This window comes from Pyricularia oryzae, chromosome 7, assembly GCF_000002495.2.
Source record: "Pyricularia oryzae 70-15 chromosome 7, whole genome shotgun sequence".
NCBI classification, from domain to species: Eukaryota; Fungi; Ascomycota; class Sordariomycetes; order Magnaporthales; family Pyriculariaceae; genus Pyricularia; species Pyricularia oryzae.
Genome location: NC_017854.1, coordinates 2,038,471 through 2,055,288, shown reverse-complemented (window position 1 = coordinate 2,055,288; position 16,818 = coordinate 2,038,471). Strand labels below are relative to the sequence as shown.

Genomic DNA, 16,818 nt, shown 5'->3' with positions numbered 1-16,818 from the left:
GTTCCACTACCATTGTAAATCCCGCAAAACTTTTTTTTGCGACCCAACAATCTTACCCACGCAGACCCAGGTCGGCGGCAGGCACCCTCTTGTGCCCTGTCCGGCGCAATGGAAGCCAATAAATTGTCAGAAATCAGGCCACACGCACAGTGTTGGCAGCTTGGTCAAGAGATCCCCGCGCGACTGCCGATAAGATAGTTAGCCTATTCTTCAATTCCATTCGTGGGGCACCGACGTCAGCTCGGAGCACCCTCCAGTTGTTGAACAGACAGCCACGTTCTTGGCACAGCCCATACTTGCATCTACGATCTCTTGGGCTTCTTGTGTCCAACTTTTCTTTTGCGCACTGCGTTGACTGTTTTACCCCAGCAACCTAGAATCCGTATTCTTTCTTTCACAAATACCCCGTAGACCTCGTCAGGAGCAAAAACGAAACGACCGAGAGGCCATACGCATACGAATACCTTCCTAGACACGTAATTTCATCATGGCGCCCAAAAAGAAAATCGCCGTTATGACGTCCGGCGGCGACGCCCCGGGCATGAACGCAGCTGTTCGCGCCATTGTCCGCATGTCCATACATCTGGGTTGCGACGCATTCTGTGTTTATGAAGGATACGAGGGCTTGGTGCAGGGAGGAAACTTCATCAGGCAAATGCAGGCAGAGGACGTCCGAGGCTGGCTCTCCGAGGGCGGAACGCTGATTGGTACGGCACGGTGCATGGCGTTCTACGAGCGGCCCGGACGTCTCACCGCGGCCAAGAACATGGTTCTTAACGGCATCGACGCACTCATTATCTGCGGTGGAGACGGTTCTCTAACGGGTGCCGACAAGTTCCGCGCCGAGTGGCCTTCGTTGTTGGAGGAGCTTGTAAGCAAAGGTGAACTGAAGGAGGAGCAGATTGCCCCTTACAAGCACCTCAACATCGTTGGACTTGTGGGCTCGATCGACAATGACCTGTCTGGAACGGACGCAACGATCGGTTGCTACTCGGCTCTCTCTCGAATTTGCGAGATGGTCGACTACATCGAGGCCACCGCTGCATCACATTCCCGTGCATTTGTGATTGAGGTCATGGGAAGGCATTGCGGATGGCTTGCACTACTCGCCGGAGTTGCCACTGGTGCTGACTTCATCTTCATCCCGGAGCACCCTCAGGAGGGCAACTGGAAGGAGGGGATGTATGCCGTAGTGGAAAAGGTTGGTTCATTTGACTCTAAAACCTCGCAGCTGGTGTCGACGGTCGCTAAATTTACACTCTCATACAGCACCGAAAACTGGGCAAGCGCAAGACAATCGTAATTATCGCCGAGGGTGCCAATGACCGCAATGGCAAGAAGATCACACCCGAGGAGGTCAAGGATCTGTTGGCAGACAAGAACGGTCTGGCATTGGATACAAGAATTACTACACTAGGACACGTCCAGCGTGGTGGACGAGCGGTTGCTTACGACCGTATCATCGCCACACAGATGGGCGTAGAGGCTGTCAGGGCCGTCATTGAGGCAACGCCCGAGACGGAGACTTGCTTCATCGCTGTCAACGAAAACAAGATTGTCCGCAAGCCTTTAATGCAGGCAGTGAAAGATACGAAAAAGGTGGCCACAGCAATCGAGGCCCAAGATTTTGACCAAGCCATGTCGCTTCGTGATTCCGAGTTTGCAGAGCAGTACCAATCGTTCCAAATCATGACCACGCCGGAACCGGCCCTGCTTCTGCCAAAGGAGAAGGTAAGCGCTATTCCTGGTTTCTGTCAAACTTGTGACTTTTCTCGGTCAGCTAACAACATATAAGCGTATGAAAATTGCCTTCATCAACGTTGGTGCTCCAGCAGGAGGCATGAATGCTGCCATCCGCGCCGGTGTACTGTGGTGTCAGTCCCGGGGTCACGAGGCCATTGCTATTCACAATGGTTTTGCAGGATTCGCCAGGCATCATGGCGACAAGCCCCTTGGCGCCGTTCGGCCGTTCGATCGACTTGAGGTGGACGGATGGGCAAGCAGGGGTGGATCAGAGATCGGCACGAACCGAGAAGTGCCCAGCCAGTCAGGTATGGAACTGATCGCGAAACTAATTGGGCAGTACGGCTTTGATGCATTGTTTGTCATTGGCGGATTTGAGGCCTTCCAGGCCGTTTCGGAGCTTCGGAGGGCACAAGAGGAGTACCCTTCACTCCGAATCCCCATGGCTTTGCTGCCAGCGACCATTTCCAACAACGTTCCGGGTACCGAGTACTCGCTTGGCTCCGACACGGCCCTGAACGCCTTGGTAGACTACAGTGACATGATCAAGCAGTCCGCGGCGGCCACAAGGCGACGTGTCTTCGTCATTGAGACGCAGGGTGGCAAATGTGGTTACCTGGCTACCTTGGCCGGCATGGCCTGTGGCGCAAGTGCTGTCTACACCCCCGAGGAGGGTATAAGCCTCGACATGCTGGCTGCAGATGTAGCCCACCTCAAGGAGATCTTTGCGCATGACAAGGGACAGTCACGGGCAGGCCGTCTTGTCCTTGTCAATGAGAAGGCCAGCAACGTTTACAACGCTAAGCTCATCGCCGATATCCTCCGTGAAGAAGCTCACGGTAGATTCGAGGCTCGAGACAGCATCCCTGGTCACGTGCAACAGGGTGGCGTACCTTCTCCAATGGATCGCTCGAGGGCTGTTAGGCTCGCCATCAAGTGTATCCAGCACCTGGAGCAGTATGGTCCGAAGCCGCATGAAAAGGTCAAGGCTGACCCAAGAAGCGCCGGTGTCATTGGGATTCGCGGTGCCGATGTCGTCATGACGCCGATGAAGGAGGTGGAGGACACGGAGACGGACTGGCCAAACCGCCGTCCCTTGAACGCTTTCTGGACCGAGATGAAGGAGAGCGTCGATATTCTAGGAAGCCGAGGCCCTTACCCAAGGCCTGAGCCGACTTTGAAGGGGCTTAAGGCTAAAGATGTCAAACGTGGACTGGAGTAGGAAACACGTCTGGTTGTTTAAGCATCCGCTCCATGTTACTTGGCCTTGGCGTGCTGACGCATGGCCTGCCAATAACACAACCGGCACAAAATTCTAACTGAAGCATGGTTTAATGACAATATGACGTTTTTTTTGGAAATTATATCTTATTCCCCTTGGCTTAGATCTGCGGTTTTGTCATTCGCCTGACTTGAGATTTCTGAATTGCGACGAGCTTGATCGTTCTTATTTTGCGAAATGTTGTCGCACCACGCGCTCGCGAACTCATTTTCTCCTCAAGCAACCTTGTCCCTGGGTTTTAACCATTCTTCCTGGTTTACTGTCGGTATAGGTATGAGAATATATCTTTATCGTATTCATTTTGGCAATGTCTCACAGGGCAAGGGCATCAGAATTTCTGACAAGGGTCTTACTCAGCGCACAACCGAGAGAACCCTTCGTGTGGCTGGCATGTTTCTCCACTCCCACTGCACTGGTGATCTGCAATGGTATGGAGTACGATGGCTTCACCGATGCAGATTTTGTTTCCCTTCTCTTTACAAGTCGTCTTTGCCGATTATCTTTTGCTATTCTTTTGAATTTCTCGCGGGACTTGTATTGGCTGCGTAAGGAAAGACAGCAGGTGAGCTGTCCACTACAAGAAAGCGAACATGTATTCGGCGTCAAAAGAATCTTCCTTCTTTATCCTATTCCCATGTTCGTCAATCTCGAGGAACGAGGACGTGGGGTCTTCTTATGTGCACCGCTGTGGGGTTATACAAAGCTCAGGGTTGCAATTTTTGCGGTATCCTTACCCCATACCCTATTTGCTTCAGAGCAACTCATTGGTGTCCTCGTAAACACAATTTCTCTCATTAAATGGCATCAATCCTTCATACCCCCATTCTCAATCGTACCTGAACCTTTGATCTTCAGCTCCCGTTTCGGTCCCGATTACTCCGTAAGCTCGGCTATCCACCCCGTCTATTCTCGTCAAAAGGTTGGGGGCTAGGTTACCCAGATGCTGAAAAACTTGGGCGGCTAGATGCATCCCCGGCACCTCCAGTCCACTCAGCCCTTGTCCGGAGCTCAGCCTCAAATCTCCAAATATGCAGGTTGCTTATTCACCCCATGTAGTATCCACTACCAGCCCAACCCATTTTGGGCAAGTATTGGCAAAGGTGAAAGAGGGACGAGATGCTGAGGAAGTCCCAGACTCGCAGATGGACAATACTATTGCCCAGTCGCTGGAAGGACTCCAGGCTCAGCATCAAGAAGTTGGTTGACAAAATTGGCATCATCAAGTGATGATGACGGTCCCTTTCTACGACATGCTTGGGGGCAATACTAAGCAATACCACATTTCCGTGGTCAAGCTCGCTACTTATTGCTATTTCCAATGTCTTCTTGTTCTCATGTCAGCGATAAGAGAGGTCTGGAGCGCAGAGGTGGTATCCATTTTCGGCCCCTTCATTACACCGTAGTAATCCCTCCACTCACGGGTTTCCCCTTCTGGGACACTTGCACATGCTGCGGCCCTCAATGAAGAAAATGATCTGGGGCGACATTTCTCACCTCTAGGCTGCTCACCATATTTTTTCTTGTCTCCAGTTTTTTGTTTTGTTATCTTCCCCTGATTCCACATTCTCACTGCAGCTTTCTCAAAGTCAGTAACAGTACATATACTTGAATCCAGGTGCTCCTTCGGGGTCTCAGCAAACGTTTGCAAGGGATCCTATTCCTTTTTGAGACCGCGACGCCAAGATAGTATGCTTGTTGGCCTATTCAGGTGATCTCTTTTGTGCACGAATACGACGAACCAATAGAGCATCAAGGGTTTACGAGCAACAACCGCGGGGATGGTCACCCTGGCGAGTCCGCGGGCACTGCCCTCATGCCTTGTCCTCTTGTCACTCGCGGTGCAGCTATGTTCTGCGTCGATGGCGGCGTGGTGGGTTGGCGACAAGAGGGCACCGCAGATTCTGCGTTGGAACGCAACCCTGGGAGCCATAACTTATAGCAGCTGCCATACCAAGGACACGCCTGCGTTTCCCCTGGATCCGCCAAACGTCTTGGACGTGGCTCAGAAGCCGCGCAATGGGACTTCGTTGACGGGGCAGGGGTGGTGGAATTCCAAGACTACTGCTGTAAGTACTTCTTTGTTGCCCACTCTGTCTTTATGCCCGAGTGTTGCGAGCTCAGTGGTGCTCATGCAGAGAAACCTCTGTAATTCTAGGCGTCGATTTTCTACCAAGCCGAAGATGGCTCCTTGGTCAACACCTACCAGGAGTGCGACTTGAGCACAGGCAAGTTCCGTCGCCTGACTACCGACATCATCAGCAAAGATGCGCCGGCGCCCATCCACCCAGAGTCGGGCCTGGCATCGGTCCTCCTTGCGAACGAAGGTACCAACGAGGGCTACCGCTTGTTTTACCATGACGACAAGAAGCAGGTCAACGTGATTGGGTTCAGACCGGCGACCTCAAAGTTCTACTACGACGGCATCGTGTCGCAGGATTTGCCCTCGGGCATGGCGCTGGCCGCAGGGTTCAACTCGAACAGGAACTACTCGGTCGTGTTTCCCAGGGATGACGAAAACCTGGAGCACGCCCGGGCGACGGCTGATGATAGCAGACATGGGATCAGTGAGTCTTGGAATCATGCAAAACCCGGCGTCCCGTGGAACCATACATGGGGGGGCGATGCCTTGCTCAAAGGCGGCATTTACTAACAAGCCCACCCTGTCCCCCAGCAATCCTACCCCGACCCCTCAAGGATTCCAACGTCGGCAACATGACGAGCCTGGCCAACCGCACAGGCCTCGTCCTCGACAAGGACTTCAACATGACTACAGTCCCACGCCTCCCCAACTGGACATCGAACCCGAAGCTCGCCCTGTCGACCGACAGCGGCACCAAGCGCAACGTATTCTGGCTGGGCTCGGACCGTCGCCCGCACAAGCTCTACATCACGACGCAGGGCTGGGCACTGCAGGACACCAACGTCGGCGTGGACGAGTGGCCGGCCGCCGACGCCGACTCGGACCTCGCCCTCGCCTACGAGCGCGGCACCGACAACGTCCGCCTCTACTACGTCGTCGGCGGTCTCCTCCACGAGCTCAGGCACGACAAGGCCCGCACCGGCAACGGATACGAGTGGAAGATCGCCGCCGCGCTCCCCGTCGTCGCGCCCCCTGGTACTACCACCTCGACCGGCGGCGGCGGCAGCACCCCCAACGATTCTACCAACGGCGGGCCGACCACGGGCCAGGAGACGACAGACTCGCAGTCCGGAGGTGATGGCGGACTGTCGACGGGCGCCAAGATCGGGCTGGGCGTCGGCATCGCCCTGGGAGTCGTTGCCGTCGGCGCGGCGTGCATGAGTGTCTGGTACGTGCGCCGGCTCAAGAAGACGCAGGCGGCGGCTAGGGCGCAGGCGGACGACGAGGAGGAGGAGAAGAGGAGGCGGTACGAGCAGGTGCAGCAGGAACAGCAGCAGTACAACCCGTATCAGTACCAGCAGGTCCAGCAGCACGGGGGCCCGCACTACCCGCAGAGCAACGGAACCAGCCAGTTCGGCAGCGAAATGGGCAGCCCCAAGACGACTTACCACTACGGTGGCTACATCCCGGACAAGAAGGCGCCGCTTGCGTCGGCGTCGCCCGTGCCGCAGGAGATGAACGCCACCCCGGTCGTGTACGAGCTGCCCGAGCAGAGGCGCGCGACCGAGATGGATGGAGGGAGCGATGTCATGTCACCGCAGAGCACGCATCGGTGAACACGTCCATCTTTGTCCAGTAAATCTTTTGGTGGATATAAAACAGGGAGAACGGGGGATAATGTAGAATGGTGTGGGGCCTGGCGTCGTAACAGCGTTGTTAGCTTTGGGTTTGTTTTGTTTTGGAGCCATTGTTCGGTCCTCTTTGACTTGGATGGCGTTTATGGTAATGTTTGATGGCTGTATTGTATTATGAAGGTGATGGCTGCGTATTCCCCGGTCTTTCGACTGCGCATATAAATCCTGATATATTCTCAAGTTCATTATGCCACTGCTATTGTACTTTTCGGGCGATTTTGCTGTTTATGAAATTTGCGAGTAGCGCAAGCCTGGTAGTACATCTGCATTCTTTTGCATAGTCACGATGCAATTGCGACCGTCTTCACTAAATAGCCCATGATTTCGTTCCGTCTCGGATATCTACAACACATTAAGGCATAAACACACTGTAAGTCCGACAGAAACGAGGTCAAACTTAACATCAAGCGAAAGCACGATAATCCATAGTAATCCAAACATATAGGATAAATAGCAGTCTAGACTAACGGTAAAATGCAAATGTCCCATCAGAATCGTCAAGTCGTAACAAATATCAAACCCAAAATACATGGTAGATGACATGTAGTCCACCCTAACCAAGAAGCGGATCAGATGTACAGCTCAAAAAAGTAGAGTTTATCCTAGTCCATGGCTCATAAACAAAAAGCATAAGAAGAAAGAAAACAGCCGGGCCATCCAGCTGACTATTGCAGAAGAATAAAAGATGCTGTCCGTCTCTTGTCATTCATTACATTTTCTTATATTCGTTTCTTAGCGTATGTAGCCACGTGGGCGGCGGTCATAAACGACCTCTCTGTCGACATCGACCTCGAACTCGCGGTCGTAATAGTTGTCTCCCCGCCGCCTGCTAGAACGGCGGTAGTAGTCCACGTCACGGTACTCGCGATCCCACTCGATCTCGCGCAGGTGTCTCCTGCGGTGCCGGCGAATGTCGTCTGAAACTTCGACGAGGCGAAGAACGTCCTCCTGTGACTTTTGTTAGTGAAAGGTTCTGACGGGCATCAGCTTTGTAACAGAATTAACAACTTACGTATTTCAGGTATTGCATCACATAGTAGAAAAGGTCCGTCTCCTCAAATTCGTAACCCATATCAACTATTGCCTCACGGCAGACAAGATCTTTGGTTATCTCAGTCCACATTGATTCGTCTTGGCGCCTTGATCGTCGCCGGGTAGTTTGTTCAATCTCGACATCAGTCGTCCGCTTGTCCCGAATCTCGACTGCGAGACGATCACTCTCGGTCCGAGTCTCGGTCCGATCCCGATCACTAACGCTGGTGTAGGAGTCGTCATCACGGTCGCGCTCTGGAATGAACTTGGCACGCCGGACGCCATTGTACCGCTGCCAAGTCACCTCGGCTGCGCCGCCACCCACGCCGTCCATACGAACACGCTCGGTTCCAGGAGGGACATCGACGATGGTCCAGTCGCGGGTTGAACCGTTCCACGCCTCACCCATACGACCGCGACTGTCGATACGGGACGTGATGCGGTCAGACTCTTCCGAGTAATCGGGTCGCCGGGCAGGGGGAAGGGAGTGGGTGTGGCCATGCCCCTTGCGGAACTCGGCACTGATGCTGGTGGAGCGGTGTCGGGAGTTGTTGTCGATATCAACGCGGATCTTGCGTTCCCGCTCTGTCTCGACGACACGTGGAGGGGGGGATGGGCTCCGTGGACGAGCAACAACTAGAGCGCCACGGTCTCGGGAAACGGAGCGGCGGCGTCTCTCGTGGATGTCGACTTCGGTACGGTCACGACTGCGGGAGATATCGATCTCGGTGTCGCGGGTGGTGGTGACTTCATAATCACGAGTCTGTTTGAGGATTGGACGTGGTGGTGGCGGCGGTGAGCGCGGCTTAGGGAGGTGGATGGTGCCTATTGGGAAATGTCAGTGACTGATTATAAGTGACATAAGACTGATGTGAGCTTACCGTGGTCAATGTTCTTGTAGTGCGTGATAACCTCCCTCTCGATGGTGGGCGCACGAATTACCTCAGGTACAGGAGGTGGAGGAGGGGGCGACGGGCTTGGGGATGGCAGACGCTCCCTGGACCGAGAACGCTCAATAATGCGAATGCGCTCTCGTTCAACCGAGGGCGACCGACCGCGCCGGACAATACGAACCGGGGATGGCTCCCGTTCCTGTTCCCTTTTGACTATCCGCGTGGCGCTACGAATCCGCTCGACCGAGGGGCTCCTCCTGTTCTGCTCCATGATCCTGGTCTCCCTGATATCAATCCTGTCTCTGGCTGGCGGCGGGCTGGGGCTGCGACTGGGGCTTCTTGTCCGGCGGATGTAACTGCGTTCCTCCTGAAATCTGACTTGGCTGGGTGACCTGGGCTGCGGCCTCGTAACAGTCTCCACCTCACGTTGGCGCAGGACCAGCGGCCCAGAGGACTCTGCTGGACGACGGGACTCATCCCTCCTCATAAACGAGGGCAGGCGTGAGTCGGAGTCGTTGTCCCGGTCGCGCTCCCGTACAGGCATCCTCCTGTCGTCGCGGCGAACCTCTTGGAACCGCTCGTACAGGTCCGTATCAGAGCCAGCACGGGAGCGACGCGGACCCGTCGAGTAATACGACTCGCGGTCGTCATAGAAATCACGATCGCGGTGCGACATGGTGACGGCTTGAGACTTGAAAGGTAAATTCAAGGGTTTTTATTGAACTTTGGCGATTTCTCTGACGCACGTTATCGAGCGCGCGGCTGTCTATTCCGACAGGCTTAGAGGTTTCAGCAGACGAGTAAAGTCTGTGCAAGAAAAGATCGAGGTGTTGATGACCACGTACGGCGGTAGTTGGAAGCTCGACGTGCAGGTCAGAAGCGTGCAGTAGATCACGGTGTGTTCAGGCGATTGTGCGCTTCAAGGTGTGCTGTGTTGCTTGGGTTGTCCCGGCTCAGGCCAAGCAAGGTGTGGTCTGCAACAAGCTGCTGCTTGACAGCTAGCTAGGAAGCAAGCAACAAGGAGCGAAATACTACAGCGAGCTTAAGAGGGACAAAGGAAAAAGAAAGAAAAGTGCCAACTTGATGTTGGAGAAATGAGACGATAAGAACCGAATATGGGGGGTTTTTTCAGGGTCTTCGTCAAGTCGCAGGCAAACGACGAACAAACTCGGACGGAGATGCAGGGAACAAGAGCGCGAAAAAAAGAAGGACGGATGGAAAGAAAAAAACGTCGTCATCCAAATGTGGTCTGCCCGCCCGCTTTGCTCTGCTTGGTTCGGATGAGAGAATGACAGTGGAGGGTGGGCTTGGAGGGGTTGGGTTTGGACTTTGGGTTTGGGTTGAAGTGGGCAGGGGTTTCGGCCAGCACTGCCAACATGGGAGCTGTGCTAGTGTAACCACTGGGATAGCAGGCGACCCCACTAGGTTCGGACGGTTGAGCAGGGGTTACGGACTGAACCTGCTGTTTCTGCTAGGGAAAAGCATTTGTGGCAGAGTTTGGCAGCGGACGACAGGGATGTGCATCAAACGGGCGGTAACCGGGCAAAGACAGAAGCGGAGTCGAGATATTCTGGGAATCAATGCAGACGATCAGGAAATAGCAACAGGAGTTGTGAGCCGTGTAATTGCCGCGACATGGGATTGTTTTGTAGAGCTGGGTCGTTTTTAAGCCGTCTGATGTCTTTGATTTCTCTTGATAGTCTATTTTATCTCAGCGTTATTATTTTGCTCGTCTTTGCATGCCGTTTAAAAGTCCTGCACTGCACTGCTCTGCACTGCAGGACTTTGCTTGCGGCACCCGCCAATGCCCAACTACGAAGTACCTAGGTACCTTACCTTAATTAGGCGAGGCGGCTAAGACTTGGTCGTAACCATATCCCCTAGGGTGTGTAACCCGCAGTCCGTATTACAATCCGAGTGCAGATGCGCCCGCCTCTCTTTTTCTTCTTTTTTTTTCTCTATTTTCTTCAACTAGAACTAGCAGATCAACATATATCACGATGCCCAACTACTGTAGGGATCTTCAGAATGCCTCATCTCGTCTACCTGCCCATCAATTTGTTTGCGGCACACCTGAAGTAACTTTCTTTACCTACCTAGACACAAACTCTTGGGCCAGGTGAACCCTTGGTTAGGGTGTGACAGCTAGTGGGAGTCGCGGGGCCCAACATGTCTCAGCAGAGACCCCAAGCCCCGCCGAATCGTGCTCGTGCCCATGTTTGTGTGAAGACGATTGTCCCGATTTAGCAAGCCTCTTGTCTTGTGAATCGACTGCTTTTTCTCTTTCTCTTTCTCTTTTTCTTTTTCTTTTTCTTTTTCTTTTCAACTTTTTCTTGCTTTTTCCTTTCACTTCCCCTTTTTCGATGAAGGTTCTTCAAACTTTTTTTTTGGTACCCAAAAACATGGAACCTGGTGGAAATCGCCGTCATCGGCGTAACCCTTTCTTTGTTCCAGGAAATTCCTCAGCCTGCTATGTGGTATTCGATTTCGTACCGTCGTACTCTGCCTGGTACCCGACGGAGCCAGAGAGAATGACCATTCATGACTCGTCCGTGGTATAAGGTACGGTAAGGTAAGGTACCTTGGGTACCTACCACACTTACTGTTTCAGTAGCAATAGACTCGAGCCTTGTCTCCCTGCTGGGTTATGCCCGGACACAAGAGTACGAACTGGCTGCTGACTGGCTTGACTGGCATGACTGGTTATGTCCAACCAAGCTGACTCTGACGCAATTGTGCAGTTGTTGCTGGGATCCACTTTCTGGCATTTGACTTTTTATTTGCCTGATAAACCTGAATTGACTTGCCGTTTTTCAATTATAAAATCTCACATATATGGTCCATTACGCAGTAATACCAAAAATCGAAGCCTCGTTCTCCTCACGATATGCACATCAGCCTGGTTAGATTAAACGCGACCAGCCGGAGGCTCTTGGATCTGGCTAACTAACACGCGATTTCTTATATGTGCCTGGTCTAATTTGCGTCATGTTGAACCAAAGGCAGCTGCGAAAACAAGCGCCACCCAATCGCTCGGGGTGAGCAATTTTACCGTCACATGGCACTGAACTAATTTCTAAATACTCATACTGGTACAGTCAGGAGAGCAGGCGAGGCAGCCAGGCAGCCAGTCTCTGACCAGTGAAGCAATGGATAAATAATAATACGCTTGTCTGATGTTGAAGGCTACTGAGGGATTACAAGAAATTGCTTCCAATCATTTAATAAAATAAAAATCCTCTCTAAAAGCCACTTTGTGGTTATCAGTGTGGCCTGCAAGCCATGATATCATGACATCTTGTCTTGCTTGCGTGTCAAGCCGCAACCAGAACGAACATCCGATAAAGTTGTGGCTTTCGAATCCCTGTGGCGCTCATTTAAGTCGGGATGTGGGTCAAGAACCATGCTACATGATCTTATCGCACCTGGAGCAAGCTTATCGGTACTGCCCCGCGATTTGATGTCCCAGGGATATGATGGATTGGGACGGGTTGGGAATACCCTCATAAAAAACTTGCATACAACCTCAATAAGAGAAAACAGAAAAATTAAACCTACAAACAAAAGCCTGAACTATCACTCACCAAGCAAAACTATCGAAATCAAAATGAAGCTCAAGGAGACCCAACGCTTGGAGCTGCCGCCATCGGCGGATATGCACGTTCATTTGCGCCAAGGCCAGGTTATTATTTGCCGTAATTTATTCTCTTTTTCTCGGAGTGACAGGAATTTGCTGACACTGTTGATGTGATAATTAAGCTCATGGACCTGGTTGTCCCGAGTATCCGCAAGGGAGGCGTAGATACTGTTTTCGTTATGGTACGGGACCGTGGCTCCTTTCCTCCATCAAGCCCAATAGTTTTGAACTATGAACATCTAATATGGCGAATAAACGGCTGATGCATGAGCAATATCAACGTAGCCGAACCTGCAACCACCTGTCACCACTGTGGCTCAGGTTCTCGAGTACAAGTCAAAGCTCCAAGCTCTTGACCCTGAGGTGACCTACCTCATGTCCTTATATGTATGCCCCGCCCCATAGCTCAGCCCCTTATATGCGTTCTCGGTCCCCCAAGAAGGCACAAGTTCTTTTCTAGAATAACATCTAATCGCCCCCAAATATAGCTTCACCCCTCAGTGACCCCCGCCGTCATCACCGAAGCCGCCGCCGCTGGCGTCACGGGCGTCAAGATGTATCCGCAGGGCGTGACGACCAACTCCGAGGCTGGCGCCGGCGCCGATTTCCTCGAGGCCTTCTCGTCCGTGTTTGCCGAGATGGAGCGCCATGACATGGTCCTCAACCTGCACGGAGAGGTGCCCGGCGTCGCCCCCTCCGAGGACCTTTCGCTCGAGGAGGCCTTCCTGCCCGAGCTCCATCGCCTGCACGCAAAGTTCCCCAATCTCAGGGTCGTCCTGGAGCACTGCTCGACTGCTGCCGCTATCGATGCCGTTAAGGCCTGCGGGCCGACTGTTGCTGGTGCGTGTCGATGACTCTTTCCTCCTTCTGCTCAAAACTTCTCGTCCTGGGTTTTTCTTTTTGCAAACCACCTTTCCGCTCAGGAATATTATGCTCATGACTCCCCGGTGTCCTCATTGCAGGCACCATTACGGCCCACCACCTATACTTGACGGGTGACGACAGCGAGGTCGACCCGCACGCCTTCTGCAAGCCGATCCCCAAGAAGCCCAAGGACCGGGATGCGCTCCTCAAGGCCGCAGCCAGCGGTAACCCCAAGTTCTTCTTGTAAGCACCAGCCTTTCTTTGATTTCCCAACTCTCTCTTTGTTTCATTCTTCTTGCCTCAACTCACGTCTAACCCAACCCGCTTTTTTTTCTTACCCTTCCTGCAGCGGAAGCGACTCGGCCCCCCACCTCCTGCCGACCAAGTCCAACAAGCCGGCGCCGGCCGGTGTCTTCACCCAGCCCTTCGCCACGCAGCTGGTTCTCCTTGCGCTCGAGGCCGCCGTCGAGCGCGGGGCTATCGACGAGGCTGACGTCACGCAGGAGCACCTGGAGCAGTTCCTCAGCCGGGCCGGGAGGCGTTTCTACAAGCTGCCCGAACCGGCGGCTGGTAGGATCGTGCTCGAGAGGAAGGGCGACAAGATCCCCGCCAGCATCAAGAGCGACGATGGTGCCGTCGAGGTCGGCATCTCCAAAGCCGGCGCTGATGTCTTCACTCTGCAGTGGGTTTGAAGGAGAAGAATACAATTGTGAAAAAATGTGCTGGCTTGTATGGGCTTGGTTATCGGAGACCTGTAAGACGCGTTCATCGGGTTGGACAACGGCGTAGACAAAACTAGATCTGAATTAGAATGACATGTTCGGCAGTCCACTCTTTCCCACCTACACAGCGGCACGTGTTAGCATTTGTGAATTCCGTTATAATGCCAGCGCTGCCTGATTCAACGTTCCATTCGAATTTTGTTCCGCTTCGTAAAAACCACAGCGTCCCTATGCCAGCAATATCTTACTAATTCACCGCAAAACTAAGCTGAAATAAAACAAAACTGCAAGGCAGCGCTAACTATTTCTGCTGTTCCGAATAATGAAACGGTGCCGTAGGGCATCCCAGGGAGGTATCTCGCCAACAACACAAGGTAATATCAGGCAACGAAATCAGGACAATTTCAGACATTATGGGGACAGGCCTTGTCGACCGCCTCATGGTGGGTGATGTTACAATAGCTTTGCTGTCGTCAAAATGACGACGAGCCATCAACTGAAGTTTTCACATGCCGAGAACTCAGGAACTGGGTAGACTAAGTCAGCACTGTACAACTCGCAGACAAAATCCCATGTAGTTTGAGGAAGCATGACGGTAGCGAGCTCACCTGTTCTGACCACGGCCAGACCGTCTTCTGCCGTCGGTCTTTTCCTTGGTTGCAGTCTTCTTGGGCGCAGCAGCCGCAGCCACAGCCTTGGGCTTGCGGCCACGTTTAGCCGGCTCGGGCTTGGACTCGCTATCTTCCTCGACCTCGGGATCCTCCTCATCTTTGACAGGTTCGACAACAGTATCAGACTTCCTAGGGCGTCCACGAGCCTTCTTAACGGGAGCCGGCTTGTCCTCGTCCTGTTCATCAGCCTCAACCTGCTTTGCGGCACCCCGCTTGCGCTTAGCAGCCTGTTTGGGCTCCGCAACAGGGGCTGAGTCGGATTCCTCGTCCTCCGCGACGATCGAGGCGTTGGACTTGCGGCCACGACCGTTTTTAACAGGCTTCTCCTCCGACTCTGCCTCACCCTTGATGGGAGTGTCGGTGGATTTGCCAAGGCTGGCGCGGGCGCCCTTCTTGGTGGTGGGCTTGGCTGGCTCTTCCTCCTCAGGCTCCTCTTTGGCGGCAACAGACGCATTGGACTTACGGCCACGACCCTTCTTCTTGGGCGGTTCGGCATCTGCATCCTCTTCGTCCACCTCGGCCTTCTTGTGACCACGGCCCTTCTTGGGGGCCCCGGTTTTCTGCTCTGCCTCTACCTCCTCGTCATCTTCAGCGCTGGCCTTCTTGCGACCACCTTTGGCTCCCTTCTTGGATGCCGCAGCCTTGCCCTTGGGCTGTTTGTTGTCAGCATCCGAATACGGGTACTCAAGAGACATGCAAATGACAGAGCCCGCGCAATAGTCCAGGTTCTCCTCCATGACATACCTTTTGTTCCTCTCCCTCCTCCTCATCATCACCCTCAGCTTTAGCCTTCAGCTTCGTGACCTTAGCACGTCCGCGAATGCCCTTTGAGCCAGGGACGTTGAATTTGGGGTCCTGACAGGAGCAACACAGTCAGCCATCTGTCCCAACTATACCGACAGCCTCAATCGCGAGAATTTGTCCAGATATCTTCTAGCTTTTAAACTTACGCCCCTAAAATCCTCGGGATCGATGTGACCCTGCTCTACGCAACGGCGAATCTTGGCCTGCAGTTCGGGGTGATCACTGTCAAGTGTGTCAGCAACATTTGCCACGGGCTTCGGATCATACATAGCATGGGCACCAACTTTAGCTCGTCATAGCCGTCGAGCAGATCCCAGTCGAAAGTTCCGTCATCCTGCTGAACTGCGTCACGAACGTTGCAGAGCTGGAAGCCGGAGACGCAGCCCCTTTGGAAAAATAGTCACGTCAGCAAGCAGATCAAAAAGATCAGGCTAGAAAAGGGAGGGGGGAAACCCCAAATCGCAAAGAAAACAATCAAGGATGAACAGCTTGATGAAGGCCAATCTTACCAGTGTTTCCACTTCCAGCTTCCATGCTCAGACTGGGGAATGACAAACCAGCTACCGAAGCGCAAAGTGCCCTTGGTGCACTTTTCGGCAGCCGCCTTGCATACCGTGTCATTGCAGTTGGCCCGGTTGTTGGGCGATAACTCTGTTTTCGGTTGATATCAAATTACGTCAGTAAAGGGTTCTTTTGCTTCGAACACGCGATCAGACCGGCACAAGCTTTTTTTATATCTGCATTTTCGATGCAGTCTTGTTCGCGCCAGCGTCGAGAATTACAAGGTCACGAATGTAGGCAGAAAACTCACCGATTCGATATGACATTTTTGATTGTGTCTGCTGCCGTTGTTTTGTTCTTGAAAAATATCGCGAACAAGCAGGAAAAGAGTAGCGTCGAGAAATTGCTCTCTGCGATTGCGCTGAACAAACAAAGTATAATGATGGCGCGATGACGCGCTGCCCCAGAGCTCGAGAGCTGTCCCAGACCTAGAGCTTTTTGCTCGAGCTTTGAGCTTTGAGCTTTCAGCCTTGGTTGCGCGGAGAAACACACAAATCAAACAAAGTAAACCAAAAACAAGCGACACTTGACTTGATAATTTGGAGATTTTGTAGATGATAGAGCTTTCTTTAACGAGAAGTGCATTCGTTTCCTCTCTCAAAAAGACAAAGATGGAGGGGAGAAAAAAAAGTTTGAGAGCGGCTGGCCGAAAGTGTTGGTCGCACGGCACACGCGCAGAACAGTCGCGTTCCCCTGGAATCTGCAACGAAGGCGCCCCACCTTATGCTGCCTGCGGGTGCCTAATTCGGCAGTGCCGTGGCAGTCCCTTTGCTTTTTTGCCAAAATGAACAATGAACAAGCACACCAAGAGAACCGATAAAACATCGGTGTACCG

At 53.0% G+C, this 16,818-nt stretch overlaps 5 protein-coding genes across 5 annotated transcripts; 3 read left to right on the top strand and 2 right to left on the bottom strand.

Annotated features, from left to right (window-relative positions):
* The first annotated feature begins 111 nt into the window (after window positions 1–111).
* MGG_02653 (6-phosphofructokinase) lies at window positions 112–3,866 on the top strand. The gene is made up of 3 exons (XM_003721083.1): window positions 112–1,201; window positions 1,270–1,731; window positions 1,796–3,866. The coding sequence occupies exons 1-3, from the start codon at window positions 488–490 to the stop codon at window positions 2,963–2,965; spliced, it is 2,346 nt and encodes a 781-aa protein (XP_003721131.1). The 5' UTR covers window positions 112–487; the 3' UTR covers window positions 2,966–3,866.
* A 670-nt stretch (window positions 3,867–4,536) lies between these two features.
* MGG_02654 (uncharacterized protein) lies at window positions 4,537–7,157 on the top strand. Its single transcript, XM_003721082.1, has 3 exons — window positions 4,537–5,091; window positions 5,181–5,589; window positions 5,697–7,157. The coding sequence occupies exons 1-3, from the start codon at window positions 4,804–4,806 to the stop codon at window positions 6,719–6,721; spliced, it is 1,722 nt and encodes a 573-aa protein (XP_003721130.1). The 5' UTR covers window positions 4,537–4,803; the 3' UTR covers window positions 6,722–7,157.
* A 64-nt stretch (window positions 7,158–7,221) lies between these two features.
* On the bottom strand, window positions 7,222–10,009 carry MGG_02655 (uncharacterized protein). Its single transcript, XM_003721081.1, has 3 exons — window positions 8,713–10,009; window positions 7,812–8,656; window positions 7,222–7,747 (listed from the first exon to the last, which is right to left on the bottom strand). Exons 1-3 carry the CDS (start codon window positions 9,398–9,400, stop codon window positions 7,532–7,534), a joined length of 1,749 nt encoding a protein of 582 aa, XP_003721129.1. The 5' UTR covers window positions 9,401–10,009; the 3' UTR covers window positions 7,222–7,531.
* A 2,113-nt stretch (window positions 10,010–12,122) lies between these two features.
* MGG_12634 (dihydroorotase) lies at window positions 12,123–14,136 on the top strand. Its single transcript, XM_003721080.1, has 6 exons — window positions 12,123–12,406; window positions 12,484–12,543; window positions 12,647–12,748; window positions 12,850–13,201; window positions 13,324–13,468; window positions 13,575–14,136. The coding sequence occupies exons 1-6, from the start codon at window positions 12,128–12,130 to the stop codon at window positions 13,915–13,917; spliced, it is 1,281 nt and encodes a 426-aa protein (XP_003721128.1). The 5' UTR covers window positions 12,123–12,127; the 3' UTR covers window positions 13,918–14,136.
* Window positions 13,947–16,635, bottom strand: MGG_12633 (uncharacterized protein). The gene is made up of 7 exons (XM_003721079.1): window positions 16,234–16,635; window positions 15,932–16,073; window positions 15,707–15,808; window positions 15,569–15,644; window positions 15,363–15,473; window positions 14,556–15,271; window positions 13,947–14,474 (listed from the first exon to the last, which is right to left on the bottom strand). Exons 1-7 carry the CDS (start codon window positions 16,247–16,249, stop codon window positions 14,468–14,470), a joined length of 1,170 nt encoding a protein of 389 aa, XP_003721127.1. The 5' UTR covers window positions 16,250–16,635; the 3' UTR covers window positions 13,947–14,467.
* Window positions 16,636–16,818: the final 183 nt, after the last annotated feature.

Bases quoted from the DNA above. Each gene is read 5' to 3' on its own strand.
- MGG_02653 (XM_003721083.1), top strand. From the start codon at position 488: ATGGCGCCCAAAAAGAAAATCGCCGTTATGACGTCCGGCGGCGACGCC. The intron at 1,202-1,269 runs GTTGGTTCATTT...ACTCTCATACAG, and splicing joins TGTATGCCGTAGTGGAAAAG to CACCGAAAACTGGGCAAGCG. The intron at 1,732-1,795 runs GTAAGCGCTATT...ACAACATATAAG, and splicing joins TGCTTCTGCCAAAGGAGAAG to CGTATGAAAATTGCCTTCAT.
- MGG_12634 (XM_003721080.1), top strand. From the start codon at position 12,128: ATGCTACATGATCTTATCGCACCTGGAGCAAGCTTATCGGTACTGCCC. The intron at 13,202-13,323 runs GTGCGTGTCGAT...TCCTCATTGCAG, and splicing joins CTGCGGGCCGACTGTTGCTG to GCACCATTACGGCCCACCAC. The intron at 13,469-13,574 runs GTAAGCACCAGC...CCCTTCCTGCAG, and splicing joins GGTAACCCCAAGTTCTTCTT to CGGAAGCGACTCGGCCCCCC.
- MGG_12633 (XM_003721079.1), bottom strand. The intron at 15,645-15,706 runs GTTGGTGCCCAT...CACACTTGACAG, and splicing joins GACGGCTATGACGAGCTAAA to TGATCACCCCGAACTGCAGG. The intron at 15,474-15,568 runs GTAAGTTTAAAA...TGCTCCTGTCAG, and splicing joins ATCCCGAGGATTTTAGGGGC to GACCCCAAATTCAACGTCCC.
- MGG_02655 (XM_003721081.1), bottom strand. From the start codon at position 9,400: ATGTCGCACCGCGATCGTGATTTCTATGACGACCGCGAGTCGTATTAC. The intron at 8,657-8,712 runs GTAAGCTCACAT...ATTTCCCAATAG, and splicing joins CTACAAGAACATTGACCACG to GCACCATCCACCTCCCTAAG. The intron at 7,748-7,811 runs GTAAGTTGTTAA...CAAAAGTCACAG, and splicing joins TGATGCAATACCTGAAATAC to GAGGACGTTCTTCGCCTCGT.
- MGG_02654 (XM_003721082.1), top strand. From the start codon at position 4,804: ATGGTCACCCTGGCGAGTCCGCGGGCACTGCCCTCATGCCTTGTCCTC. The intron at 5,092-5,180 runs GTAAGTACTTCT...CTGTAATTCTAG, and splicing joins GGAATTCCAAGACTACTGCT to GCGTCGATTTTCTACCAAGC. The intron at 5,590-5,696 runs GTGAGTCTTGGA...CCTGTCCCCCAG, and splicing joins TGATAGCAGACATGGGATCA to CAATCCTACCCCGACCCCTC.